Source organism: Oncorhynchus gorbuscha, linkage group LG16 (assembly GCF_021184085.1).
Source record: "Oncorhynchus gorbuscha isolate QuinsamMale2020 ecotype Even-year linkage group LG16, OgorEven_v1.0, whole genome shotgun sequence".
Taxonomy (NCBI): Eukaryota; Metazoa; Chordata; class Actinopteri; order Salmoniformes; family Salmonidae; genus Oncorhynchus; species Oncorhynchus gorbuscha.
Genome location: NC_060188.1, coordinates 76,980,209 through 77,006,871, shown reverse-complemented (window position 1 = coordinate 77,006,871; position 26,663 = coordinate 76,980,209). Strand labels below are relative to the sequence as shown.

The 26,663-nt window shown below is 48.9% G+C and overlaps 1 protein-coding gene across 3 annotated transcripts in view; it reads right to left on the bottom strand.

The window, feature by feature from the left end:
• LOC123999098 (PDZ and LIM domain protein 5-like) overlaps positions 1–26,663 on the bottom strand; it is a 144,920-nt gene that overhangs the window by 27,016 nt on the left and 91,241 nt on the right. For all 3 annotated transcript variants that reach the window (XM_046304509.1, XM_046304511.1, XM_046304510.1), the window contains exons 4-5: positions 18,197–18,230; positions 17,234–17,934 (exon numbers count right to left, since the gene is read on the bottom strand). In XM_046304509.1, the coding sequence (XP_046160465.1) occupies positions 17,234–17,934; positions 18,197–18,230 (735 nt within the window). The remainder of the gene's footprint in view (positions 1–17,233; positions 17,935–18,196; positions 18,231–26,663) is intronic.

Genomic DNA, 26,663 nt, shown 5'->3' with positions numbered 1-26,663 from the left:
TGTTTGTATTCCTGTCCTGAATTATATCATGTTTAGACACACATCTCAAGATGTCTGTTTATTACATTACAAGTGGATTTCTGCACTGGGGGCAAGTCAAGTGTGTCTGAGTGTTCTGGGTGTGAGCTGTGTGCTGTGTGCTATTTGACTGTGTGCCTCTGAGTGTATTCTAAGTGAATGGGGCGAGAGGGGTCAGATTGTGACGGTCCTGGCTGGTAATTAATGAGCGGTCTTGGGTAAACAGAGTGGCACGGTGGCAGACGGAGAGGGACAGATGCAGGGACAGGGTTCAGTAGCCCTGCTGAGTGGTGACAGGTCAGCCTACAGGGCTCTGGGTTGCAGTCTGGAGCCTGGTGGTGGGTCTGGTGGGGATGCATCACCTCTATAGAGCCTATGGGCTCCGGTCAAAGGAAGTGCAGTATAAAGAGAATGGGGTGGCATTTGAAATGCAGTCTGGGTGTAAATACACTGGTTCTCCCACACGGACTGGGCCGGGATGCCATTAACCACACAGAGCATGAATGAACAGAATGAACTAGCCTCAGTGGACAAGGCTTATTATGGCTTATGGCTGTCTGTTATTTACACAGTGGCTTTGCAGGTTGTTTTGTGTTGTGAAATGAGTGTGCAAAGCGCCTGTCATAGTCCAAAACGTGGACACGTACACACAGCAGTGTTCTGGAATATTAGACCATTGGTTTTCATAGCGCAGGTCTGTCAGGATTTGGCCAGGGTTGTTCCGGTTTTTGGTCACTAGATGCCCCCATTGTGCCTTTTGACCTTTTGTTTTCCCTTGATCCCCATTATTATTTGCACCTTTGCCTCGTTTCCCTGATTGTATTTAAACCCTTTGTTTTACTCAGTTCTTTGCTCTGTGTTTGTATGTTAGCACCCAGCCCTAGTACTCTGTGAGCTCTTGTTGATCCCGGTGGACTCTCTTGTGGAATTCTGTTTTTTGTTCTTGTTTGTTTGTTTTTGAGTATCTTTTGAGGCTTTTTGTGCTATACCTTCCATCTTGTGGATTTGCCTTTTTGTCTTGGAGGATTGCCTTTGTTCTTGTGGAATTCCTTTTGAGGTTGTGGAGTTACATGTTTTCCTGAAGAACTTCACTTTTTACTTCATTAAATGCACCGTCTCAAGTACTGCTGTGTCTGCCTCATCTTCTGGGTTCTGCTGACTATTCGTGGCTCAGTTGGTTTAGTGACTGTTTCTCACTCCGGAGACCCGGGTTCGTAACCGGGTCCTGACAAGGTCAAGCAATTTCTCCAACTGTCAACACATTCAAATGAATAGAGGACGCGTACCGGAGCCGCGCTGCTTGAGAATTGTGGGGAGGTGAGCAGAGGGCTGTGCTTCCCTGTGGATGGTGGTCTCAGAGCCGTGACTCTACGTCACAATAGGACGCTGGACTATCACGTCTCAGTGGCTGTGGACTGTGGTTTAGGCTTTAGTAAGTAAGTATATGAGGGAGGTATATGAGGGATATGGCAGACAGGCGACTGCATGTCTACGGTACTAATCTAACTGTATCGCAGTCATCATCTGCAGCAGGATAGCACTGATAATCACATCCCACAGTCAAAGAGCTAGCAGACAGGGTCACCGTTACAACACTAACTTGGTCTCTTCCTGCTCCCTTTCCTGCGGAAAGAGAAGAAAGAGGAGAAGAGGATGAAACCAAGTGAAGGAGAAGGAAAAGAGAAGAGAGAGGAGAAGAGGATGAAACCAAGGAGAAGGAGAAGGAAAAGAGAAGAGAGAGGAGAAGAGGATGAAACCAAGTGAAGGAGAAGGAAAAGAGAAGAGAGAGGAGAAGAGGATGAAACCAAGGAGGAGAAGGAAACGAGAAGAGAGAGGTGAAGAGGATGAAAGCAAGGAGAAGGAGAAGGAAAAGAGAAGCGAGAGGAGAAGAGGATGAAACCAAGGAGGAGAAGGAAACGAGAAGAGAGAGGTGAAGAGGATGAAAGCAAGGAGAAGGAGAAGGAAAAGAGAAGAGAGAGGAGAAGAGGATGAAACCAAGTGAAGGAGAAGGAAAAGAGAAGCGGATGAAACCAAGTGAAGGAGAAGGAAAAGAGAAGCGAGAGGAGAAGAGGATGAAACCAAGGACAAGGAGAAGGAAAAGAGAAGAGAGAGGAGAAGAGGATGAAACCAAGTGAAGGAGAAGGAAAAGAGAAGCGGATGAAACCAAGTGAAGGAGAAGGAAAAGAGAAGCGAGAGGAGAAGAGGATGAAACCAAGGAGAAGGAGAAGGAAAAGAGAAGAGAGAGGAGAAGAGGATGAAACCAAGTGAAGGAGAAGGAAAAGAGAAGCGGATGAAACCAAGTGAAGGAGAAGGAAAAGAGAAGCGAGAGGAGAAGAGGATGAAACCAAGGACAAGGAGAAGGAAAAGAGAAGAGAGAGGAGAAGAGGATGAAACCAAGGAGAAGGAGGAGGAAAAGAGAAGCGAGAGGAGAAGAGAATGAAACCAAGGAGGAGAAGGAAACGAGAAGAGAGAGGTGAAGAGGATGAAAGCAAGGAGAAGGAGAAGGAAAAGAGAAGAGAGAGGAGAAGAGGATGAAACCAAGTGAAGGAGAAGGAAAAGAGAAGAGAGGGGAGAAGAGGATGAAACCAAGTGAAGGAGAAGGAAAAGAGAAGCGGATGAAACCAAGTGAAGGAGAAGGAAAAGAGAAGAGAGAGGAGAAGAGGATGAAACCAAGTGAAGGAGAAGGAAAAGAGAAGAGAGGAGAAGAGGATGAAACCAAGGAGAAGGAGAAGGAAGAGGAGAGAGGAGAAGAGGATGAAACCAAGTGAAGGAGAAGGAGAAGGAAAAGAGAGGGAGAAGAGGATGAAACCAAGTGAAGGAGAAGGAAAAGAGAAGAGAGGAGAAGAGGATGAAACCAAGGAGAAGGAGAAGGAAGAGGAGAGAGGAGAAGAGGATGAAACCAAGTGAAGGAGAAGGAGAAGGAAAAGAGAGGGGAGAAGAGGATGAAACCAAGTGAAGGAGAAGGAGAAGGAAAAGAGAAGAGAGGAGAAGAGGATGAAACCAAGGACAAGGAGAAGGAAGAGGAGAGAGGAGAAGAGGATGAAACCAAGGAGAAGGAGAAGGAGAAGAGAAGAGAGAGGAGAAGAGGATGAAACCAAGTGAAGGAGAAGGAAAAGAGAAGAGAGGAGAAGAGGATGAAACCAAGGAGAAGGAGAAGGAAGAGGAGAGAGGAGAAGAGGATGAAACCAAGTGAAGGAGAAGGAGAAGGAAAAGAGAGGGGAGAAGAGGATGAAACCAAGAGAAGGAAAAGAGAAGAGAGGGGAGAAGAGGATGAAACCAAGTGAAGGAGAAGGAAAAGAGAAGAGAGGAGAAGAGGATGAAACCAAGGAGAAGGAGAAGGAAGAGGAGAGAGGAGAAGAGGATGAAACCAAGTGAAGGAGAAGGAGAAGGAAAAGAGAGGGGAGAAGAGGATGAAACCAAGTGAAGGAGAAGGAGAAGGAAAAGAGAAGAGAGGAGAAGAGGATGAAACCAAGGAGAAGGAGAAGGAAGAGGAGAGAGGAGAAGAGGATGAAACCAAGGAGAAGGAGAAGGAAGAGGAGAGAGGAGAAGAGGATGAAACCAAGTGAAGGAGAAGGAGAAGGAAAAGAGGGGAGAAGAGGGTGAAACCAAGGACAAGGAGAAGGAAAAGAGAAGAGAGAGGAGAAGAGGATGAAACCAAGGAGAAGGAGGAGGAAAAGAGAAGCGAGAGGAGAAGAGAATGAAACCAAGGAGGAGAAGGAAACGAGAAGAGAGAGGTGAAGAGGATGAAACCAAGGAGAAGGAGAAGGAAAAGAGAAGAGAGAGGAGAAGAGGATGAAACCAAGTGAAGGAGAAGGAAAAGAGAAGAGGGGAGAAGAGGATGAAACCAAGTGAAGGAGAAGGAAAAGAGAAGCGGATGAAACCAAGTGAAGAAGAAGGAAAAGAGAAGAGAGAGGAGAAGAGGATGAAACCAAGTGAAGGAGAAGGAAAAGAGAAGAGAGAGGAGAAGAGGATGAAACCAAGGAGAAGGAGAAGGAAGAGGAGAGAGGAGAAGAGGATGAAACCAAGTGAAGGAGAAGGAGAAGGAAAAGAGAGGGGAGAAGAGGATGAAACCAAGTGAAGGAGAAGGAAAAGAGAAGAGAGGAGAAGAGGATGAAACCAAGGAGAAGGAGAAGGAAGAGGAGAGAGGAGAAGAGGATGAAACCAAGTGAAGGAGAAGGAGAAGGAAAAGAGAGGGGAGAAGAGGATGAAACCAAGTGAAGGAGAAGGAGAAGGAAAAGAGAAGAGAGGAGAAGAGGATGAAACCAAGGAGAAGGAGAAGGAAGAGGAGAGAGGAGAAGAGGATGAAACCAAGGAGAAGGAGAAGGAGAAGAGAAGAGAGAGGAGAAGAGGATGAAACCAAGTGAAGGAGAAGGAAAAGAGAGAAGAGAGGAGAAGAGGATGAAACCAAGGAGAAGGAGAAGGAAGAGGAGAGAGGAGAAGAGGATGAAACCAAGTGAAGGAGAAGGAGAAGGAAAAGAGAGGGGAGAAGAGGATGAAACCAAGTGAAGGAGAAGGAGAAGGAAAAGAGAAGAGAGGAGAAGAGGATGAAACCAAGGAGAAGGAGAAGGAAGAGGAGAGAGGAGAAGAGGATGAAACCAAGGAGAAGGAGAAGGAAGAGGAGAGAGGAGAAGAGGATGAAACCAAGTGAAGGAGAAGGAGAAGGAAAAGAGAAGCGAGAGGAGAAGAGGATGAAAACAAGGAGAAGGAAAAGAGGAGAGGAGAAGAGGATGAAACCAAGGAGAAGGAGGAGGAAAAGAGAAGCGAGAGGAGAAGAGAATGAAACCAAGGAGGAGAAGGAAACGAGAAGAGAGAGGTGAAGAGGATGAAACCAAGTGAAGGAGAAGGAAAAGAGAAGCGGATGAAACCAAGTGAAGGAGAAGGAAACGAGAAGCGAGAGGAGAAGAGGATGAAACCAAGTGAAGGAGAAGGACCACAGAAGAGCAGTGATTCAACTGGGTCCTAAAAGCACATGGACCATTCTGAGACGATGTGCGAGCAGACACCCAGAGAGAAACACACAGGATGCGGCTGAACACACATGCTTCTACTATACCTGTAACCTGTACAAGCAGACGGGGAAGTCTACAGCGTTTAGGTGGCCATGGCTAGATTTGATACAGTTTATGTCAAATTGTCGTTCCTCAAAGTTTTTGTGCATTTGACCTAAACCTTTTCCTAACCTTAAACTAATTCTCATAACCTGCTACGTGAATTTTACTAACCTGCTGCATAAGGTCTAACTTGCTACAAAAAGTCAATTCTGACATAAGCTGTAACCCTTCTAGCCAAAACCGTTTTAGAAGGGAGGAAGGTCAAAGATCATATAATACCTCAGAGACGATATTACAGTATGCAGTAAAGTGGCATAAAGTCTCTATGATACTCTATTATAACCCCTCCTGTCTCAGCCTCCAGTATTTATGCTGCAGTGTTTATGTGTCGGGGGGCTAGCTTCAGTCTGTTATATCTGGTGTACTTCTCCTGTCTTATCTGGTGTCCTATGTGAATTGAAGTATGCTCCCTCTAATCCTCTCTCCCTCTCTTTATGTTTCTCTTTCTCTCTTTCTTTCTCTCTCTTGGAGGACCTGAGCCCTAGCACCGTGCCTCAGGACTACCTGGCATGATAACTCCTTGCTGTCCCCAGTCCACCTGGCCGTGCTGCTGCTCCAGTTTCAACTGTTCTGCCTGCGGCTATGGAACCCGGACCTGTTCACCGGACATGCTACCTGTCCCAGACCTGCTGTTTTCAACTCTCTAGAGACAGCAGGAGCGGTAGAGATATTCCGAATGATCGGCTATGAAAAGCCAACTGACATTTACTCCTGAGGTGCTGACCTGTTGCAGGCCTGTGATTATTATTAGTTGAACATGCTGGTCATCTATGAACATTTGAACATCTTGGCCATGTATCTCCACCCGGCACAGCCAGTAGAGGACTGGCCACCCCTCACAGCCTGGTTCCACTCTCGGTTTCTTCCTAGGTTTTGGCCTTTCTAGGGAGTTTTTCCTAGCCACCATGCTTCTACACCTGCATTGCTTTCTGTTTGGGGTTTTAGGCTGGGTTTCTGTACAGCACTTTTTTATTTTATTTTTTATTTTACCTTTATTTAACCAGGCAAGTCAGTTAAGAACAAATTCTTATTTTCAATGACGGCCTAGGAACAGTGAGTTAACTGCCTGTTCAGGGGCAGAACGACAGATTTGTACCTTGTCAGCTCGGGGGTTTGAACTTGCAACCTTTCGGTTACTACTTTGAGACAGCTGATGTAAGAAGGGCTATATAAATACATTTAATTGGATTATTCAGCTGTGAAACATCACTAATACCATTTGCATCAGTGGACTACATTGGTAGACTAGTCTAAAACACATGTTACTAGCGCATAGTGTACTTCCTCTCCTCTGGCCTGAGAACCACCCAAATAAAGAGCTGCTCCAGCCCAGAGCTGCCAGTACGCTGGGATAATTAGAAAACAAGCGTCTAAGTCGACACAACAACAAGAAGTCAGACAGGATCAGAGCCAGACTACTGGATGTTTGGCAAAGCTATAAACCCTATTATCAATTAAAGGCAGGCAGGGTGGGCTAGGCTGGGTTGGGCTGGGTTAAGCTGGGTTGAGCTAGGCTGGTTTGGGCTAGGCTGGGTTGGACTAAGCTGGGTTGGCCTAGGCTGGGTTGGGCTAGGCTGGTTTGGACTAAGCTGGGTTGGCCTAGGCTGGGTTGGGCTAGGCTGGTTTGAACTAGGCTGGGTTGGACTACGCTGGGCTTGGTTGGTCTATGCTGGGCTGGGTTGGGTTAGGCTGGGCTGGGTTGGGTTAGAATGGGTTAGGATGGGCTGGGCTGGTTTGGGTTAGGCTGGGTTGGGTTAGACTGGGCTGGGTTAGGCTGGGCTGTGTTAGGCGGGGCTGGGTTGTGTTAGGATGGTCTGGGCTGGGTTGGGTTAGGATGGGCTGTGTTAGGATGGGCTGGGTTAGGCTGGGCTTGGTTAGGTTGTGTTGGGTTGGGCTGGGTGAGGCTGGGCTGGGATAGGCTGGGTTGGGTTAGGATGGTCTGGGTTAGGCTGGGCTGGGATAGGCTGGGTTGGGTTAGGATGGGCTGGGTTGGGTTAGGCTGGGCTGGGTTAGGCTGGGTTGAGCTAGGCTGGTTTGGGCTAGGCTGGGTTGGACTAAGCTGGGTTGGCCTAGGCTGGGTTGGGCTAGGCTGGTTTGGACTAAACTGGGTTGGCCTAGGCTGGGTTGGGCTAGGCTGGTTTGAACTAGGCTGGGTTGGGTTAGACTGGGCTGGGTTAGGCTGGGCTGTGTTAGGCGGGGCTGGGTTGTGTTAGGATGGTCTGGGCTGGGTTGGGTTAGGATGGGCTGGGTTAGGATGGGCTGGGTTAGGCTGGGCTGGGTTAGGCTGTGTTGGGTTGGGCTGGGTGAGGCTGGGCTGGGATAGGCTGGGTTGGGCTAGGATGGTCTGGGTTAGGCTGGGCTGGGATAGGCTGGGTTGGGTTAGGATGGGCTGGGTTGGGTTAGGCTGGGCTGGGTTAGGCTGGGCTGGGTTGGGTTAGGCTGGGTTGGGTTAGGATGGGCTGGGTTAGGATGGGCTGGGTTAGGATGGGGTGGGTTAGGCTGGGTTAGGCTGGGCTGGGATAGGCTGGGTTGGGTTAGGATGGGCTGGGTTAGGCTGGGCTGGGTTGGGTTAGGCTGGGCTGGGTTAGGCTGGGCTGGGTTGGGTTATGATGGTCTGGGTTAGGCTGGACTGGGATAGGCTGGGTTGGGTTACGATGGGCTGGGCTAGGCTGGTTTAGGCTGGGCTGGGTTGGGTTAGGCTGGGCTGGGATAGGCTGGGTTGGGTTAGGATGGGCTGGATTAGGCTGGGTTGGTTTGGGTTAGGCTGGGTTGGGTTAGGATGGTCTGGGTTAGGCTGGGCTGGGATAGGCTGTGTTGGGTTAGGATGGTCTGGGTTAGGCTGGGCTGGGATAGGCTGGGTTAGGCTGGGTTGGGTTAGGTTGGGTTAGGCTGGGTTGGGTTGGGTTAGGATGGGCTGGGTTGGTTTAGGCTGGGTTGGGTTAGGCTGGGTTGGGTTAGGATGGGCTGGGTTGGGTTAGGCTGGGTTGGGTTAGGCTGGGTTGGGTTAGGCTGGGTTGGGTTAGGATGGGCTGGGTTGGGTTAGGATGGGCTGGGTTGGGTTAGGCTGGGTTGGGTTGGGTTAGGCTGGGTTCGGTTGGGTTAGGCTGGGTTGGGTTAGGTTGGGTTGGGTTGGGTTAGGCTGGGTTGGGTTAGGCTGGTCTGGGTTAGGCTGGGTTTGGATGGGCTGGGTTGGGTTAGGATGGGCTGGGTTAGGCTGGGCTGGCCTGGGTTAGGCTGGGCTGGATTAGGCTGGGTTGGTTTGGGTTAGGCTGGGCTGGGTTGGGTTAGGATGGTCTGGGTTAGGCTGGGCTGGGATAGGCTGTGTTGGGTTAGGATGGTCTGGGTTAGGCTGGGCTGGGATAGGCTGGGTTAGGCTGGATTGGGTTAGGCTGGGTTGGGTTAGGTTGGGTTAGGCTGGGTTGGGTTAGGATGGGCTGGGTTGGGGTAGGCTGGTTTGGGTTGGGTTAGGCTGGGTTTGGTTAGGCTGGGTTTGGTTAGGCTGGGTTGGGTTAGGCTGGGTTGGGTTAGGCTGGGTTGGGTGGGGTTAGGCTGGGTTGGGTTAGGATGGGCTGGGTTGGGTTAGGCTGGGTTGGGTTGGGTTAGGCTAGGTTGGGTTGGGTTAGGCTGGGTTGGGTTGGGTTAGGCTGGGTTGGGTTGGGTTAGGCTGGGTTGGGTTGGGTTAGGTTAGGCTGGGTTGGGTTGGGTTATGGGTTGGGTTGGGTTGGGTTATGCTGGGTTGGGTTGGGTTAGGCTGGGTTGGGTTGGGTTGGGTTAGGCTGGGTTGGGTTGGGTTATGCTGGGTTGGGTTGGGTTATGCTGGGTTGGGTTGGGTTATGCTGGGTTGGGTTGGGTTGGGTTGGGTTAGGCTGGGTTGGGTTATGGGTTGGGTTGGGTTATGCTGGGTTGGGTTGGGTTATGCTGGGTTGGGTTGGGTTAGGCTGGGTTGGGTTATGGGTTGGGTTATGCTGGGTTGGGTTGGGTTAGGCTGGGTTGGGTTATGGGCTGGGTTGGGTTATGGGCTGGGTTGGGTTCGGCTGGGTTGGGTTGTGGGTTGGGTTGTGGGTTGGGTTGGGTTATGCTGGGTTGGGTTGGGTTATGCTGGGTTGGGTTGGGTTGTGGGTTGGGTTGGGTTATGCTGGGTTGGGTTGGGTTAGGCTGGGTTGGGTTGGGTTAGGCTGGGTTGGGTTATGCTGGGTTGGGTTGGGTTATGCTGGGTTGGGTTGGGTTATGCTGGGTTGGGTTGGGTTATGCTGGGTTGGGTTGGGTTGTGGGTTTGGGTTGGGTTGGGTTATGCTGGGTTGGGTTGGGTTGTGGGTTGGGTTGGGTTGGGTTATGCTGGGTTGGGTTGGGTTGTGGGTTGGGTTGGGTTATGCTGGGTTGGGTTGGGTTGTGGGTTGGGTTGGGTTATGCTGGGTTGGGTTGGGTTGTGGGTTGGGTTGGGTTATGGTGGGTTGGGTTGGGTTATGCTGGGTTGGGTTGGGTCGTGGGTTGGGTTATGCTGGGTTGGGTTGGGTTATGCTGGGCTGGGTTGGGTTATGCTGGGTTGGGTTGGGTTATGCTGGGTTGGGTTGGGTTGTGGGTTGGGTTGGGTTGGGTTATGCTGGGTTGGGTTGGGTTGTGGGTTGGGTTGTGTTGGGTTATGCTGGGTTGGGTTGTGGGTTGGGTTGGGTTGGGTTATGCTGGGTTGGGTTGGGTTGTGGGTTGGGTTATGCTGGGTTGGGTTGGGTTATGCTGGGCTGGGTTGGGTTATGCTGGGTTGGGTAGGGTTATGCTGGGTTGGGTTGGGATATGCTGGGTTGGGTTGGGTTATGCTGGGTTGGGTTGGGTTATGCTGGGTTGGGTTGGGTTGTGAGTTTGGTTGGGTTATGCTGGGTTGGGTTGGGTTAGGCTGGGTTGGGTTGGGTTAGGCTGGGTTGGGTTATGCTGGGTTGGGTTGGGTTATGCTGGGTTGGGTTGGGTTATGCTGGGCTGGGTTGGGTTCGGCTGGGTTGGGTTGGGTTATGCTGGGTTGGGTTGGGTTATGCTGGGTTGGGTTGGGTTATGCTGGGTTGGGTTGGGTTATGTTGGGTTGGGTTATGCTGGGTTGGGTTATGCTGGGTTGGGTTATGCTGGGTTGGGTTATGCTGGGTTGGGTTATGCTGGGTTGGGTTGGGTTATGTTGGGTTGGTTTATGCTGGGTTGGGTTGGGTTATGCTGGGTTGGGTTATGCTGGGTTGGGTTGGGTTATGCTGGGTTGGGTTGGGTTATGTTGGGTTGGGTTATGCTGGGTTGGGTTATGCTGGGTTGGGTTATGCTGGGTTGGGTTATGCTGGGTTGGGTTATGCTGGGTTGGGTTGGGTTATGTTGGGTTGGGTTATGCTGGGTTGGGTTATGCTGGGTTGGGTTATGCTGGGTTGGGTTATGCTGGGTTGGGTTATGCTGGGTTGGGTTATGCTGGGTTGGGTTATGCTGGGTTGGGTTGGGTTATGTTGGGTTGGGTTATGCTGGGTTGGGTTATGCTGGGTTGGGTTATGCTGGGTTGGGTTATGCTGGGTTGGGTTATGCTGGGTTGGGTTGGGTTATGCTGGGTTGGGTTGGGTTATGTTGGGTTGGGTTATGCTGGGTTGGGTTATGTTGGGTTGGGTTATGCTGGGTTGGGTTATGCTGGGTTGGGTTATGCTGGGTTGGGTTATGTTGGGTTGGGTTATGCTGGGTTGGGTTATGCTGGGTTGGGTTATGCTGGGTTGGGTTATGCTGGGTTGGGTTATGCTGGGTTGGGTTATGCTGGGTTGGGTTATGCTGGGTTGGGTTATGCTGGGTTGGGTTGCTACTGCCTTTTTTTCTGTTTCCAGTCCCCTTCAACATACTGGGACAAGATGTGCTGCTGCACTCAATGTGGCTGTTTACAGAGTTGGGGTATTAGCACCATCCTAGTCTACAAACAGCTAAGTAGACTATGTAGGAGAAACTGATGGAAGATTTACAACAAAGTATGACCTCTCTCAGGTAGTCTGTTGTTATTACATGGTTGGTTAACAGCTACTTGTGGCCTCAAACAACATCCAGACAGGCAGCGAAGTGAACTCCATCTCTCTGTAAACCTGACCACAACACACAGGATTTATGGGATGTGAGACAGAAACATGTTCACTTCCCATTGCAGCCTTCCTGCTGCACCACACCAGTCCAGGTAGTCGTACCTAACATGGTCCATGGTAATAACTTCAAACAACCTCTCTATGAGGGGTTTGGTTAGATAAAGAAAGTAACAGGAGAGGAGAGAGGAGAATATGAGGGGTTTGGTTAGATAAAGACTGTAACAGGAGAGGAGAGAGGAGAATATGAGGGGTTTGGTTAGATAAAGAAAGTAACAGGAGAGGAGAGAGGAGAATATGAGGGGTTTGGTTAGATAAAGAAAGTAACAGGAGAGGAGAGAGGAGAATATGAGGGGTTTGGTTAGATAAAGAAAGTAAGAGAAGAGGAGAAGAGGTGAGAGGAGGGTTTGGTTAGATAAAGAAAGTAACAGGAGAGGAGAGAGGAGAATATGAGGGGTTTGGTTAGATAAAGAAAGTAACAGGAGAGGAGAAGAGGTGAGAGGAGAGTTTGATTAGATAAAGAAAGTAAGAGAAGAGGAGAAGAGGTGAGAGGAGGGTTTGGTTAGATAAAGAAAGTAAGAGAAGAGGAGAAGAGGTGAGAGGAGGGTTTGATTAGATAAAGAAAGTAAGAGAAGAGGAGAAGAGGTGAGAGGAGGGTTTGATTAGATAAAGAAAGTAAGAGAAGAGGAGAAGAGGTGAGAGGAGGGTTTGGTTAGATAAAGAAAGTAAGAGAAGAGGAGAAGAGGTGAGAGGAGGGTTTGATTAGATAAAGAAAGTAAGAGAAGAGGAGAAGAGGTGAGAGGAGGGTTTGGTTAGATAAAGAAAGTAAGAGAAAAGGAGAAGAGGTGAGAGGAGGGTTTGGTTAGATAAAGAAAGTAAGAGAAGAGGAGAAGAGGTGAGAGGAGGGTTTGATTAGATAAAGAAAGTAAGAGAAGAGGAGAAGAGGTGAGAGGAGGGTTTGGTTAGATAAAGAAAGTAAGAGAAGAGGAGAAGAGGTGAGAGGAGGGTTTGATTAGATAAAGAAAGTAAGAGAAGAGGAGAAGAGGTGAGAGGAGGGTTTGGTTAGATAAAGAAAGTAAGAGAAGAGGAGAAGAGGTGAGAGGAGGGTTTGATTAGATAAAGAAAGTAACAGGAGAGGAGAAGAGGTGAGAGGAGGGTTTGGTTAGATAAAGAAAGTAAGAGAAGAGGAGAAGAGGTGAGAGGAGGGTTTGGTTAGATAAAGAAAGTAAGAGAAGAGGAGAAGAGGTGAGAGGAGGGTTTGGTTAGATAAAGAAAGTAACAGGAGAGGAGAAGAGGTGAGAGGAGGGTTTGGTTAGATAAAGAAAGTAAGAGAAGAGGAGAAGAGGTGAGAGGAGGGTTTGATTAGATAAAGAAAGTAAGAGAAGAGGAGAAGAGGTGAGAGGAGGGTTTGGTTAGATAAAGAAAGTAAGAGAAAAGGAGAAGAGGTGAGAGGAGGGTTTGGTTAGATAAAGAAAGTAAGAGAAGAGGAGAAGAGGTGAGAGGAGGGTTTGGTTAGATAAAGAAAGTAAGAGAAGAGGAGAAGAGGTGAGAGGAGGGTTTGATTAGATAAAGAAAGTAAGAGAAGAGGAGAAGAGGTGAGAGGAGGGTTTGATTAGATAAAGAAAGTAAGAGAAGAGGAGAAGAGGTGAGAGGAGGGTTTGGTTAGATAAAGAAAGTAACAGGAGAGGAGAGAGGAGAATATGAGGGGTTTGGTTAGATAAAGAAAGTAAGAGAAGAGGAGAAGAGGTGAGAGGAGGGTTTGATTAGATAAAGAAAGTAAGAGAAGAGGAGAAGAGGTGAGAGGAGGGTTTGGTTAGATAAAGAAAGTAAGAGAAGAGGAGAAGAGGTGAGAGGAGGGTTTGATTAGATAAAGAAAGTAAGAGAAGAGGAGAAGAGGTGAGAAGAGGGTTTGGTTAGATAAAGAAAGTAAGAGAAGAGGAGAAGAGGTGAGAGGAGGGTTTGGTTAGATAAAGAAAGTAAGAGAAGAGGAGAAGAGGTGAGAGGAGGGTTTGATTAGATAAAGAAAGTAAGAGAAAAGGAGAAGAGGTGAGAGGAGGGTTTGGTTAGATAAAGAAAGTAAGAGAAGAGGAGAAGAGGTGAGAGGAGGGTTTGGTTAGATAAAGAATGTAAGAGAAGAGGAGAAGAGGTGAGAGGAGGGTTTGATTAGATAAAGAAAGTAAGAGAAGAGGAGAAGAGGTGAGAGGAGGGTTTGATTAGATAAAGAAAGTAAGAGAAGAGGAGAAGAGGTGAGAGGAGGGTTTGGTTAGATAAAGAAAGTAAGAGAAGAGGAGAAGAGGTGAGAGGAGGGTTTGATTAGATAAAGAAAGTAAGAGAAGAGGAGAAGAGGTGAGAGGAGGGTTTGGTTAGATAAAGAAAGTAAGAGAAGAGGAGAAGAGGTGAGAGGAGGGTTTGATTAGATAAAGAAAGTAACAGGAGAGGAGAAGAGGTGAGAGGAGGGTTTGGTTAGATAAAGAAAGTAAGAGAAGAGGAGAAGAGGTGAGAGGAGGGTTTGGTTAGATAAAGAAAGTAAGAGAAGAGGAGAAGAGGTGAGAGGAGGGTTTGGTTAGATAAAGAAAGTAACAGGAGAGGAGAAGAGGTGAGAGGAGGGTTTGGTTAGATAAAGAAAGTAAGAGAAGAGGAGAAGAGGTGAGAGGAGGGTTTGATTAGATAAAGAAAGTAAGAGAAGAGGAGAAGAGGTGAGAGGAGGGTTTGGTTAGATAAAGAAAGTAAGAGAAAAGGAGAAGAGGTGAGAGGAGGGTTTGGTTAGATAAAGAAAGTACGAGAAGAGGAGAAGAGGTGAGAGGAGGGTTTGGTTAGATAAAGAAAGTAAGAGAAGAGGAGAAGAGGTGAGAGGAGGGTTTGATTAGATAAAGAAAGTAAGAGAAGAGGAGAAGAGGTGAGAGGAGGGTTTGATTAGATAAAGAAAGTAAGAGAAGAGGAGAAGAGGTGAGAGGAGGGTTTGGTTAGATAAAGAAAGTAACAGGAGAGGAGAGAGGAGAATATGAGGGGTTTGGTTAGATAAAGAAAGTAAGAGAAGAGGAGAAGAGGTGAGAGGAGGGTTTGGTTAGATAAAGAAAGTAACAGGAGAGGAGAAGAGGTGAGAGGAGGGTTTGGTTAGATAAAGAAAGTAAGAGAAGATGAGAAGAGGTGAGAGGAGGGTTTGGTTAGATAAAGAAAGTAAGAGAAGAGGAGAAGAGGTGAGAGGAGGGTTTGGTTAGATAAAGAAAGTAAGAGAAGAGGAGAAGAGGTGAGAGGAGGGTTTGGTTAGATAAAGAAAGTAACAGGAGAGGAGAAGAGGTGAGAGGAGGGTTTGGTTAGATAAAGAAAGTAAGAGAAGAGGAGAAGAGGTGAGAGGAGGGTTTGATTAGATAAAGAAAGTAAGAGAAGAGGAGAAGAGGTGAGAGGAGGGTTTGGTTAGATAAAGAAAGTAAGAGAAAAGGAGAAGAGGTGAGAGGAGGGTTTGGTTAGATAAAGAAAGTAAGAGAAGAGGAGAAGAGGTGAGAGGAGGGTTTGATTAGATAAAGAAAGTAAGAGAAGAGGAGAAGAGGTGAGAGGAGGGTTTGGTTAGATAAAGAAAGTAAGAGAAGAGGAGAAGAGGTGAGAGGAGGGTTTGATTAGATAAAGAAAGTAAGAGAAGAGGAGAAGAGGTGAGAGGAGGGTTTGGTTAGATAAAGAAAGTAAGAGAAGAGGAGAAGAGGTGAGAGGAGGGTTTGATTAGATAAAGAAAGTAACAGGAGAGGAGAAGAGGTGAGAGGAGGGTTTGGTTAGATAAAGAAAGTAAGAGAAGAGGAGAAGAGGTGAGAGGAGGGTTTGGTTAGATAAAGAAAGTAAGAGAAGAGGAGAAGAGGTGAGAGGAGGGTTTGGTTAGATAAAGAAAGTAACAGGAGAGGAGAAGAGGTGAGAGGAGGGTTTGGTTAGATAAAGAAAGTAAGAGAAGAGGAGAAGAGGTGAGAGGAGGGTTTGATTAGATAAAGAAAGTAAGAGAAGAGGAGAAGAGGTGAGAGGAGGGTTTGGTTAGATAAAGAAAGTAAGAGAAAAGGAGAAGAGGTGAGAGGAGGGTTTGTATAGATAAAGAAAGTAAGAGAAGAGGAGAAGAGGTGAGAGGAGGGTTTGGTTAGATAAAGAAAGTAAGAGAAGAGGAGAAGAGGTGAGAGGAGGGTTTGATTAGATAAAGAAAGTAAGAGAAGAGGAGAAGAGGTGAGAGGAGGGTTTGATTAGATAAAGAAAGTAAGAGAAGAGGAGAAGAGGTGAGAGGAGGGTTTGGTTAGATAAAGAAAGTAACAGGAGAGGAGAGAGGAGAATATGAGGGGTTTGGTTAGATAAAGAAAGTAAGAGAAGAGGAGAAGAGGTGAGAGGAGGGTTTGGTTAGATAAAGAAAGTAACAGGAGAGGAGAAGAGGTGAGAGGAGGGTTTGGTTAGATAAAGAAAGTAAGAGAAGAGGAGAAGAGGTGAGAGGAGGGTTTGCTTAGATAAAGAAAGTAAGAGAAGAGGAGAAGAGGTGAGAGGAGGGTTTGGTTAGATAAAGAAAGTAACAGGAGAGGAGAAGAGGTGAGAGGAGGGTTTGGTTAGATAAAGAAAGTAACAGGAGAGGAGAAGAGGTGAGAGGAGGGTTTGGTTAGATAAAGAAAGTAAGAGAAGAGGAGAAGAGGTGAGAGGAGGGTTTGGTTAGATAAAGAAAGTAAGAGAAGAGGAGAAGAGGTGAGAGGAGGGTTTGGTTAGATAAAGAAAGTAAGAGAAGAGGAGAAGAGGTGAGAGGAGGGTTTGGTTAGATAAAGAAAGTAAGAGAAGAGGAGAAGAGGTGAGAGGAGGGTTTGGTTAGATAAAGAAAGTAAGAGAAGAGGAGAAGAGGTGAGAGGAGGGTTTGATTAGATAAAGAAAGTAACAGGAGAGGAGAAGAGGTGAGAGGAGGGTTTGGTTAGATAAAGAAAGTAAGAGAAGAGGAGAAGAGGTGAGAGGAGGGTTTGGTTAGATAAAGAAAGTAAGAGAAGAGGAGAAGAGGTGAGAGGAGGGTTTGGTTAGATAAAGAAAGTAAGAGAAGAGGAGAAGAGGTGAGAGGAGGGTTTGGTTAGATAAAGAAAGTAAGAGAAGAGGAGAAGAGGTGAGAGGAGGGTTTGATTAGATAAAGAAAGTAAGAGAAGAGGAGAAGAGGTGAGAGGAGGGTTTGGTTAGATAAAGAAAGTAAGAGAAAAGGAGAAGAGGTGAGAGGAGGGTTTGGTTAGATAAAGAAAGTAAGAGAAGAGGAGAGAGGAGAATATGAGGGGTTTGATTAGATAAAGAAAGTAAGAGAAGAGGAGAAGAGGTGAGAGGAGGGTTTGGTTAGATAAAGAAAGTAAGAGAAGAGGAGAGAGGAGAATATGAGGGGTTTGGTTAGATAAAGAAAGTAAGAGAAGAGGAGAAGAGGTGAGAGGAGGGTTTGATTAGATAAAGAAAGTAAGAGAAGAGGAGAAGAGGTGAGAGGAGGGTTTGGTTAGATAAAGAAAGTAAGAGAAGAGGAGAAGAGGTGAGAGGAGGGTTTGGTTAGATAAAGAAAGTAAGAGAAGAGGAGAAGAGGTGAGAGGAGGGTTTGATTAGATAAAGAAAGTAAGAGAAGAGGAGAAGAGGTGAGAGGAGGGTTTGGTTAGATAAAGAAAGTAAGAGAAGAGGAGAAGAGGTGAGAGGAGGGTTTGATTAGATAAAGAAAGTAAGAGAAGAGAAGAGGTGAGAGGAGGGTTTGGTTAGATAAAGAAAGTAAGAGAAGAGGAGAAGAGGTGAGAGGAGGGTTTGATTAGATAAAGAAAGTAAGAGAAGAGGAGAAGAGGTGAGAGGAGGGTTTGGTTAGATAAAGAAAGTAAGAGAAGAGGAGAAGAGGTGAGAGGAGGGTTTGGTTAGATAAAGAAAGTAAGAGAAGAGGAGAAGAGGTGAGAGGAGGGTTTGATTAGATAAAGAAAGTAAGAGAAGAGGAGAAGAGGTGAGAGGAGGGTTTGATTAGATAAAGAAAGTAAGAGAAGAGGAGAAGAGGTGAGAGGAGGGTTTGGGGTTAGTGCCACTCACCCATTAAACTGTTCTTTGATCTGGTCGACCACCACACCCTGGGCTTCCAACAGGCCCCGCCTCTGTCCTATGGCCACCTCACAGGCATTGGCATTGGAGTACAGGTTTATTGGCGTGTTATAGCAAGAGGACTGCGGAGCACCGGGATTGGAGGAGGGGGCTGTCACTCTGGCCGGGGAGGATGAGGCAGAAGAGGAGGGAGTGGAGGAGGGGGTGGTGAAGGAGGAACGGCCAGAGTCGGGTCTGGGGGGTGGGGCCGTGCTTGGTGGGGCTGGGGAGCGGGAGCGGCTAGCTAGTGGGAAGGGAGGCTGGGGCTGCTGGGAGGAGGGGGCTGTCACTCTGGCCGGGGAGGATGAGGCAGAAGAGGAGGAAGTGGAGGAGGGGGTGGTGAAGGGGGAACGGCCAGAGTCGGGTCTGGGGGGTGGGGCCGTGCTTGGTGGGGCTGGGGAGCGGCTAGCTAGTGGGAAGGGAGGCTGGGGCTGCTGGGAGGAGGGGGCGGCGGGGGTGAAAGCAGACGATGCAGAGGGGATGGAGGCCACCTTTGGGGCGGTCAGGGAGGAAGTGACTGCACCCACACTGCTGCCCCCGCCAAAGGGGCGGGCCGTCTTGTTGTAGGCAGCACCGGGTTGGGGGGAGGGGCTGGTGAAGGGCGGCGCTGGATGGGTGATTGGCACAGGCTTAATGATCTCCAGTGGCTCGTCCTATAGGAAGTTGAGGACACACATGCATGACACTCACACACTGCAAACCACACAGCAAACTCACTCAGCAAACCGTACAGCAACCTCCTACAGTAAACTCCTACAGAGAAATGCTCCCCAGCAGTATGGTATGTGCCTCAGAGCCGTCAGCAGCATATTATTCCCTAGTGTTGCATAATGCTCATAACAGCCAATCACAAGGTGCTGTAACATTGTCCATTCATCCTGTTTATATGTTATTCATTCACTGGAGTGTACTTACCTTTGGTGTATCAGCCTTGGGAACACTGGAAGCTCTGTGAAGACAGAAAACACATCATGAGGAAGCTTAATTTCCTCTGTAGGAACAAGGTAAGGAAGTAAAGGAGCAGCACACCATCACAGTAATAATATATACATATATTATTATTATATTATTATTATTATATATATTACCATCACAGTATATGGCCCATCCATTAAGATGTGTGTATCTATGTAAAGACTAGCTACTGTATAGCCTCCCTGACAACAAGTGTCACAACAAACCTCAATGGTACATGCAGGTAATACTGGGACAGATGGATGAAGAAACCATTTGTCAGGCTTGACTGAACAGTAACTCTCTCATTATGGACAGTAACCCTCTCCTTATGGACAGTAACTCTCTCCTTATGGACAGTAACTCTCTCCTTATGGACAGTAACCCTCTCCTTATGGACAGTAACTCTCTCCTTATGGACAGTAACTCTCTCCTTATGGACAGTAACCCTCTCCTTATGGACAGTAACTCTCTCCTTATGGACAGTAACTCTCTCCTTATGGACAGTAACTCTCTCCTTATGGACAGTAACTCTCTCCTTATGGACAGTAACCCTCTCCTTATGGACAGTAACTCTCTCCTTATGGACAGTAACTCTCTCCTTATGGACAGTAACTCTCTCCTTATGGACAGTAACCCTCTCCTTATGGACAGTAACTCTCTCCTTATGGACAGTAACTCTCTCCTTATGGACAGTAACTCTCTCCTTATGGACAGTAACTCTCTCCTTATGGACAGTAACTCTCTCCTTATGGACAGTAGCTCTCTCCTTATGGACAGTAACTCTCTCCTTATGGACAGTAACCCTCTCCTTATGGACAGTAACTCTCTCCTTATGGACAGTAACCCTCTCCTTATGGACAGTAACTCTCTCCTTATGGACAGTAACCCTCTCCTTATGGACAGTAACTCTCTCCTTATGGGACAGTAACTCTCTCCTTATGGACAGTAACTCTCTCCTTATGGACAGTAACCCTCTCCTTATGGACAGTAACCCTCTCCTTATGGGACAGTAACTCTTTCCTTATGGACAGCAACACTCTCCTTATGGACAGTAACTCTCTCCTTATGGACAGTAACTTTCTCCTTATGGACAGTAACTCTCTCCTTATGGACAGTAACCCTCTCCTTATGGACAGTAACCCTCTCCTTATGGACAGTAACTCTCTCATTATGGACAGTAACTCTCTCCTTATGGACAGTAACCCTCTCCTTATGGACAGTAACCCTCTCCTTATGGACAGTAACTCTCTCCTTATGGACAGTAACTCTCTCCTTATGGACAGTAACCCTCTCCTTATGGACAGTAACTCTCTCCTTATGGACAGTAACTCTCTCCTTATGGACAGTAACTCTCTCCTTATGGACAGTAACCCTCTCCTTATGGACAGTAACTTTCTCCTTATGGACAGTAACTCTCTCCTTATGGACAGTAACTCTCTCCTTATGGACAGTAACTCTCTCCTTATGGACAGTAACTCTCTCCTTATGGACAGTAACCCTCTCCTTATGGACAGTAACCCTCTCCTTATGGACAGTAACCCTCTCCTTATGGACAGTAACTCTCTCCTTATGGACAGTAACCCTCTCCTTATGGACAGTAACTCTCTCCTTATGGACAGTAACTCTCTCCTTATGGACAGTAACCCTCTCCTTATGGACAGTAACTCTCTCCTTATGGACAGTAACTCTCTCCTTATGGACAGTAACTCTCTCCTTATGGACAGTAACTCTCTCCTTATGGACAGTAACTCTCTCCTTATGGACAGTAACCCTCTCCTTATGGACAGTAACTCTCTCCTTATGGACAGTAACTCTCTCCTTATGGACAGTAACTCTCTCCTTATGGACAGTAACCCTCTCCTTATGGACAGTAACTCTCTCCTTATGGACAGTAACTCTCTCCTTATGGACAGTAACCCTCTCCTTATGGACAGTAACTCTCTCCTTATGGACAGTAACTCTCTCCTTATGGACAGTAACTCTCTCCTTATGGACAGTAACCCTCTCCTTATGGAGGAACATCGAAGAGGAATGGAAGAGGAAGACAGAGAGGGAGCAGGAGATAGAACAAGAGAGATTGGAGGGGGAGGGGGAATGGAGGGAGAGAAAACAGGTGAGATGAGTAAAGGAAAACTGTAAATAGAGTGAATATTGAGATTAGACACACTATCAAACTGGCTACTGGCTCCACTACAACGCCTGTCTGTATTTGGCCCATATTTAAATTCCACAGAGTCAGCCAGGCATAGAGCAGCATGGCGGTAGAGACATGTGGGAAAACATAATACTATATTACTCTGTTTTGTTTCCCTAACTAACGCCTGCTAGATTTACTAAGGATCCGTATTTTCACTCAATCATCCACCCATCCACTCAGCAGTCCAAGACACTATCTCTCCTCTGTGTGAGACTCCATCTCTGTGTACAGGGCTACAGGCCCAAACAGTGTAGAAGACCTCAGATTTATGCTCATGATCAAACCAGCTGCAGGAATTCTTTCTCCGTAGGAAAAGAAAGGTGGTCCTGTTGTTCATACTGCTGCAAACAAACACACTGTTTAGGGGATGGGACGTACAGTGGCTACCAGGAAGTGAACCAAAAACGATCTGCTCTCTCTATCCACAAGGACTATCTGTATTTTCCTTCCATATATTGTCTCTCTGAGGGGCAGAGAGCATGTTGCCTAATGAAGGAAAACAACATGCATATCAACTATGCAAAACATAATGTGAGGTGTGAGAATGCTATTCATTGACTACAGCTCAGGGTTTAACACCATAGTTCCCTCAAAGCTCATCAGTAAGCTAAGGACCCTGGAACTAAACCCCTCCCCCTGCAACTGGATCCTGGACTTCCTGACGGGCCGCCCCCAGGTGGTGAGGATAGGTAGCAACACATCTGCCACACTGATCCTCAACACTGGAGCAACTCAGGGGTGTGTGCTCAGTCCCCTCCTGTACTCCCTGTTCACCCACGACTGCATGGCCAGGCATGAGTCCAACACCATCATTAACTTTGCAGATGACACAACAGTAGTAGCCCTGATAACCGACAACAACGAAACAGCCTATAGGGAGGAAGTCAGAGACCTGGCCGGGTGGTGCCAGAATAACAACCTATACCTTAACGTAACCAAGACTAAGGAGATTATTGTGGACTACAGGGAAAGGAGGACCGAGCATGCCCCCATTCTCATCGACGGGGCTGTAGAGGAGCAGGTTGAGAGCTTCATGTTCCTTGGTGTCCACATCAACAACAAACTTGAATGGTCCAAACACACCAAGACAGTCGTGAAGACCAAGCCTATTCCCCTTCAGGAAACTAAAAAGATTTGGCATGGGTCCTGAGATCCTCAAGAGGTTCTACAGCTGCTTCACTGCCTGGTTATGCAATTGCTCGGCCTCTGACCGCAAGGCACTACAGAGGGTAGTGCGTACAGCCCAGTACATCACTGGGGCAAAGCTTCCTGCCATCCAGGACCTCTACACCAGGTTGTGTCAGAGGAAGGCCCTAAACATTTTCAAAGACCCCAGCCACCCCAGTCATAGACTGTTCTCTCTACTACCGCATGGCAAGCGGTACCGGAGTGCCAAGTCTAGGACAAAATTCTTCTCAACAGTTTTTACCCCCAAGCCATAAGACTCCTGAACAGGTAATCAAATGGCTACCCGGGCTATCTGCACCCACCAACCGACAACCACTCTTTTACGCTACAGCTACTCTCTGTTCATCATATATGCATAGTCACTTTAAACATATCTACATGTACATACTACCTCAATCAGCCTGACTAACCGGTGTCTGTATGTAGCCTCGCTACTTTTATAGCCTCGCTACTGTCATAGCCTCGCTACTGTATATAGCCTGTCTTTTTACTGTTGTTGTATTTCTTTACCCACCTATTGTTCACCTAATACCTTTTTTTGCACTATTGGTTAGAGCCTGTAAGTAAGCATTTCACCTGTTGTATTCAGTGCACGTGACAAATACTTTGATTTGATTTGATTAATTCCAAGAAAGGTAAGCACTCTCTCTCGCCCTCTCTCCCTCCCTCTCTTTCTCCTTCCTCTCTCTCTCCCTCCCTCTCTCCCTCCCTCTCTTTCTCCTTCCTCTCTCCCTCCCTCTTTCTCCTTCTTCCCTCCCTCCCTCTCTTTCTCCTCTCTCTCTCCCTCCCTCTCTTTCTCCTCTCTCTCTCCCTCCCTCTCTCCCTCCCTCTCTTTCTCCTTCCTCTCTCCCTTCCTTCCTCTCTTTCTCCTTCCTCTCTCCCTCCCTCTTTCTCCTTCTTCTCTCTCGCCCTCTCTCCCTCCCTCTCTTTCTCCTTCCTCTCTCCCTCCCTCTCTTTCTCCTTCCTCTCTCCCTCCCTCTCTTTCTCCTTCTTCCCTCCCTCCCTCTCTTTCTCCTTCCTCTCTCCCTCCCTCTCTTTCTCCTCTCTCTCTCCCTCCCTCTCTCCCTCCCTCTCTTTCTCCTTCCTCTCTCCCTCCCTCTCTTTCTCCTTCCTCTCTCCCTCCCTCTCTTTCTCCTTCTTCCCTCCCTCCCTCTCTTTCTCCTTCCTCTCTCCCTCCCTCTCTTTCTCCTCTCTCTCTCCCTCCCTCTCTCCCTCCCTCTCTTTCTCCTTCCTCTCTCCCTCCCTCTTTCTCCTTCTTCCCTCCCTCCCTTCCTCTCTTTCTCCTTCCTCTCTCCCTCCCTCTTTCTCCTTCTTCTCTCTCGCCCTCTCTCCCTCCCTCTCTTTCTCCTTCCTCTCTCCCTCCCTCTCTTTCTCCTCCCTCTCTCCCTCCCTCTCTTTCTCCTTCCTCTCTCCCTCCCTCTTTCTCCTTCTTCCCTCCCTCCCTCTCTTTCTCCTCTCTCTCTCCCTCCCTCTCTCCCTCCCTCTCTTTCTCCTTCCTCTCTCCCTCCCTCTTTCTCCTTCTTCCCTCCCTCCCTTCCTCTCTTTCTCCTTCCTCTCTCCCTCCCTCTTTCTCCTGCTTCTCTCTCGCCCTCTCTCCCTCCCTCTCTTTCTCCTTCCTCTCTCCCTCCCTCTCTTTCTCCTTCTTCCCTCCCTCCCTCTCTTTCTCCTTCCTCTCTCCCTCCCTCTCTTTCTCCTTCCTCTCTCTCTCCCTCCCTCTCTCCCTCCCTCTCTTTCTCCTTCCTCTCTCCCTCCCTCTTTCTCCTTCTTCCCTCCCTCCCTCTCTTTCTCCTCTCTCTCTCCCTCCCTCTCTCCCTCCCTCTCTTTCTCCTTCCTCTCTCCCTCCCTCTTTCTCCTTCTTCCCTCCCTCCCTTCCTCTCTTTCTCCTTCCTCTCTCCCTCCCTCTTTCTCCTTCTTCTCTCTCGCCCTCTCTCCCTCCCTCTCTTTCTCCTTCCTCTCTCCCTCTCTCTTTCTCCTTCTTCCCTCCCTCCCTCTCTTTCTCCTTCCTCTCTCCCTCCCTCTTTCTCCTTCTTCCCTCCCTCCCTTCCTCTCTTTCTCCTTCCTCTCTCCCTCCCTCTTTCTCCTTCTTCTCTCTCGCCCTCTCTCCCTCCTTCTCTTTCTCCTTCCTCTCTACCTCCCTCTTTCTCCTTCCTCTCTCCCTCCCTCCCTTTTCTTTCTCCTTCCTCTCTCCCTCCCTCTCTCCCTCCCTCTCTTTCTCCTTCCTCTCTCCCTCCCTCTCTTTCTCCTTCCTCTCTCCCTCCCTCCCTTTTCTTTCTCCTTCCTCTCTCCCTCCCTCTCTTTCTCCGTCCTCTCTCCCACCCTCCCTCTCTCCCCCTCTCTTTCTCCTTCCTCTCTCCCTCCCTCTCTTTCTCCTCCCTCTCTCCCTCCCTCTCTTTCTCCTTCCTCTCTCCCTCCCTCTTTCTCCTTCTTCCCTCCCTCCCTCTCTTTCTCCTCTCTCTCTCCCTCCCTCTCTCCCTCCCTCTCTTTCTCCTTCCTCTCTCCCTCCCTCTTTCTCCTTCTTCCCTCCCTCCCTTCCTCTCTTTCTCCTTCCTCTCTCCCTCCCTCTTTCTCCTGCTTCTCTCTCGCCCTCTCTCCCTCCCTCTCTTTCTCCTTCCTCTCTCCCTCCCTCTCTTTCTCCTTCTTCCCTCCCTCCCTCTCTTTCTCCTTCCTCTCTCCCTCCCTCTCTTTCTCCTTCCTCTCTCTCTCCCTCCCTCTCTCCCTCCCTCTCTTTCTCCTTCCTCTCTCCCTCCCTCTTTCTCCTTCTTCCCTCCCTCCCTCTCTTTCTCCTCTCTCTCTCCCTCCCTCTCTCCCTCCCTCTCTTTCTCCTTCCTCTCTCCCTCCCTCTTTCTCCTTCTTCCCTCCCTCCCTTCCTCTCTTTCTCCTTCCTCTCTCCCTCCCTCTTTCTCCTTCTTCTCTCTCGCCCTCTCTCCCTCCCTCTCTTTCTCCTTCCTCTCTCCCTCTCTCTTTCTCCTTCTTCCCTCCCTCCCTCTCTTTCTCCTTCCTCTCTCCCTCCCTCTTTCTCCTTCTTCCCTCCCTCCCTTCCTCTCTTTCTCCTTCCTCTCTCCCTCCCTCTTTCTCCTTCTTCTCTCTCGCCCTCTCTCCCTCCTTCTCTTTCTCCTTCCTCTCTACCTCCCTCTTTCTCCTTCCTCTCTCCCTCCCTCCCTTTTCTTTCTCCTTCCTCTCTCCCTCCCTCTCTCCCTCCCTCTCTTTCTCCTTCCTCTCTCCCTCCCTCTCTTTCTCCTTCCTCTCTCCCTCCCTCCCTTTTCTTTCTCCTTCCTCTCTCCCTCCCTCTCTTTCTCCGTCCTCTCTCCCACCCTCCCTCTCTCCCCCTCTCTTTCTCCTTCCTCTCTCCCTCCCTCTTTCTCCTTATTCCCTCCCTCCCTCTCTCCCTCCCTCTCTTTCTCCTTCCTCTCTCCCTCCCTCTCTTTCTCCGTCCTCTCTCCCACCCTCCCTCTCTCCCCCTCTCTTTCTCCTTCCTCTCTACCTCCCTTTCTCCTTCTTCCCTCCCTCCCTCTCTCCCTCCCTCTCTTTCTCCTTCCTCTCTCTCTCCCTCTCTTTCTCCTTCCTCTCTCCCTCCCTCCCTTTTCTTTCTCCTTCCTCTCTCCCTCCCTCTCTTTCTCCTTCCTCTCTCCCTCCCTCTCTCCCTCCCCCTCTTTCTCCTATTTCTCTCTCACCCTCTCTCCCTCCCTCTCTTTCTCCTTCCTCTCTCCCTCCCCCTCTTTCTCCTATTTCTCTCTCACCCTCTCTCCCTCCCTCTCTTTCTCCTTCTTCCCTCCCTCCCTCTCTTTCTCCTTCCTCTCTCCCTCCCTCTCTCCCTCCCTCTCTTTCTCCTTCCTCTCTCCCTTCCTCTTTCTCCTTCTTCTCTCTCGCCCTCTCTCCCTCCCTCTGTTTCTCCTTCCTCTCTCCCTCCCTCTTTCTCCTTCTTCCCTCCCTCCCTCTCTCCCTCCCTCTCTTTCTCCTTCCTCTCTCCCTCTCTCTCTTTCTCCTTCCTCTCTCCCTCCCTCTCTTTCTCCTCCCTCTCTCCCTCCCTCTCTTTCTCCTTCCTCTCTCCCTCCCTCTTTCTCCTTCTTCCCTCCCTCCCTTCCTCTCTTTCTCCTTCCTCTCTCCCTCCCTCTTTCTCCTTCTTCCCTCCCTCCCTTCCTCTCTTTCTCCTCTCTCTTTCCCTCCCTCTCTCCCTCCCTCTCTTTCTCCTTCCTCTCTCCCTCCCTCTTTCTCCTTCTTCCCTCCCTCCCTCTTTCTCTTTCTCCTTCCTCTCTCCCTCCCTCTTTCTCCTTCTTCTCTCTCGCCCTCTCTCCCTCCCTCTCTTTCTCCTTCCTCTCTCCCTCTCTCTTTCTCCTTCTTCCCTCCCTCCCTCTCTTTCTCCTTCCTCTCTCCCTCCCTCTTTCTCCTTCTTCCCTCCCTCCCTTCCTCTCTTTCTCCTTCCTCTCTCCCTCCCTATTTCTCCTTCTTCTCTCTCACCCTCTCTCCCTCCCTCTCTTTCTCCTTCCTCTCTACCTCCCTCTTTCTCCTTATTCCCTCCCTCCCTCTCTCCCTCCCTCTCTTTCTCCTTCCTCTCTCCCTCCCTCTCTTTCTCCTTCCTCTCTCCCTCCCTCCCTTTTCTTTCTCCTTCCTCTCTCCCTCCCTCTCTTTCTCCGTCCTCTCTCCCACCCTCCCTCTCTCCCCCTCTCTTTCTCCTTCCTCTCTCCCTCCCTCTTTCTCCTTATTCCCTCCCTCCCTCTCTCCCTCCCTCTCTTTCTCCTTCCTCTCTCCCTCCCTCTCTTTCTCCGTCCTCTCTCCCACCCTCCCTCTCTCCCCCTCTCTTTCTCCTTCCTCTCTACCTCCCTCTTTCTCCTTCTTCCCTCCCTCCCTCTCTCCCTCCCTCTCTTTCTCCTTCATCTCTCCCTCCCTCTCTTTCTCCTTCCTCTCTCCCTCCCTCCCTTTTCTTTCTCCTTCCTCTCTCCCTCCCTCTCTTTCTCCTTCCTCTCTCCCTCCCTCTCTCCCTCCCCCTCTTTCTCCTATTTCTCTCTCACCCTCTCTCCCTCCCTCTCTTTCTCCTTCCTCTCT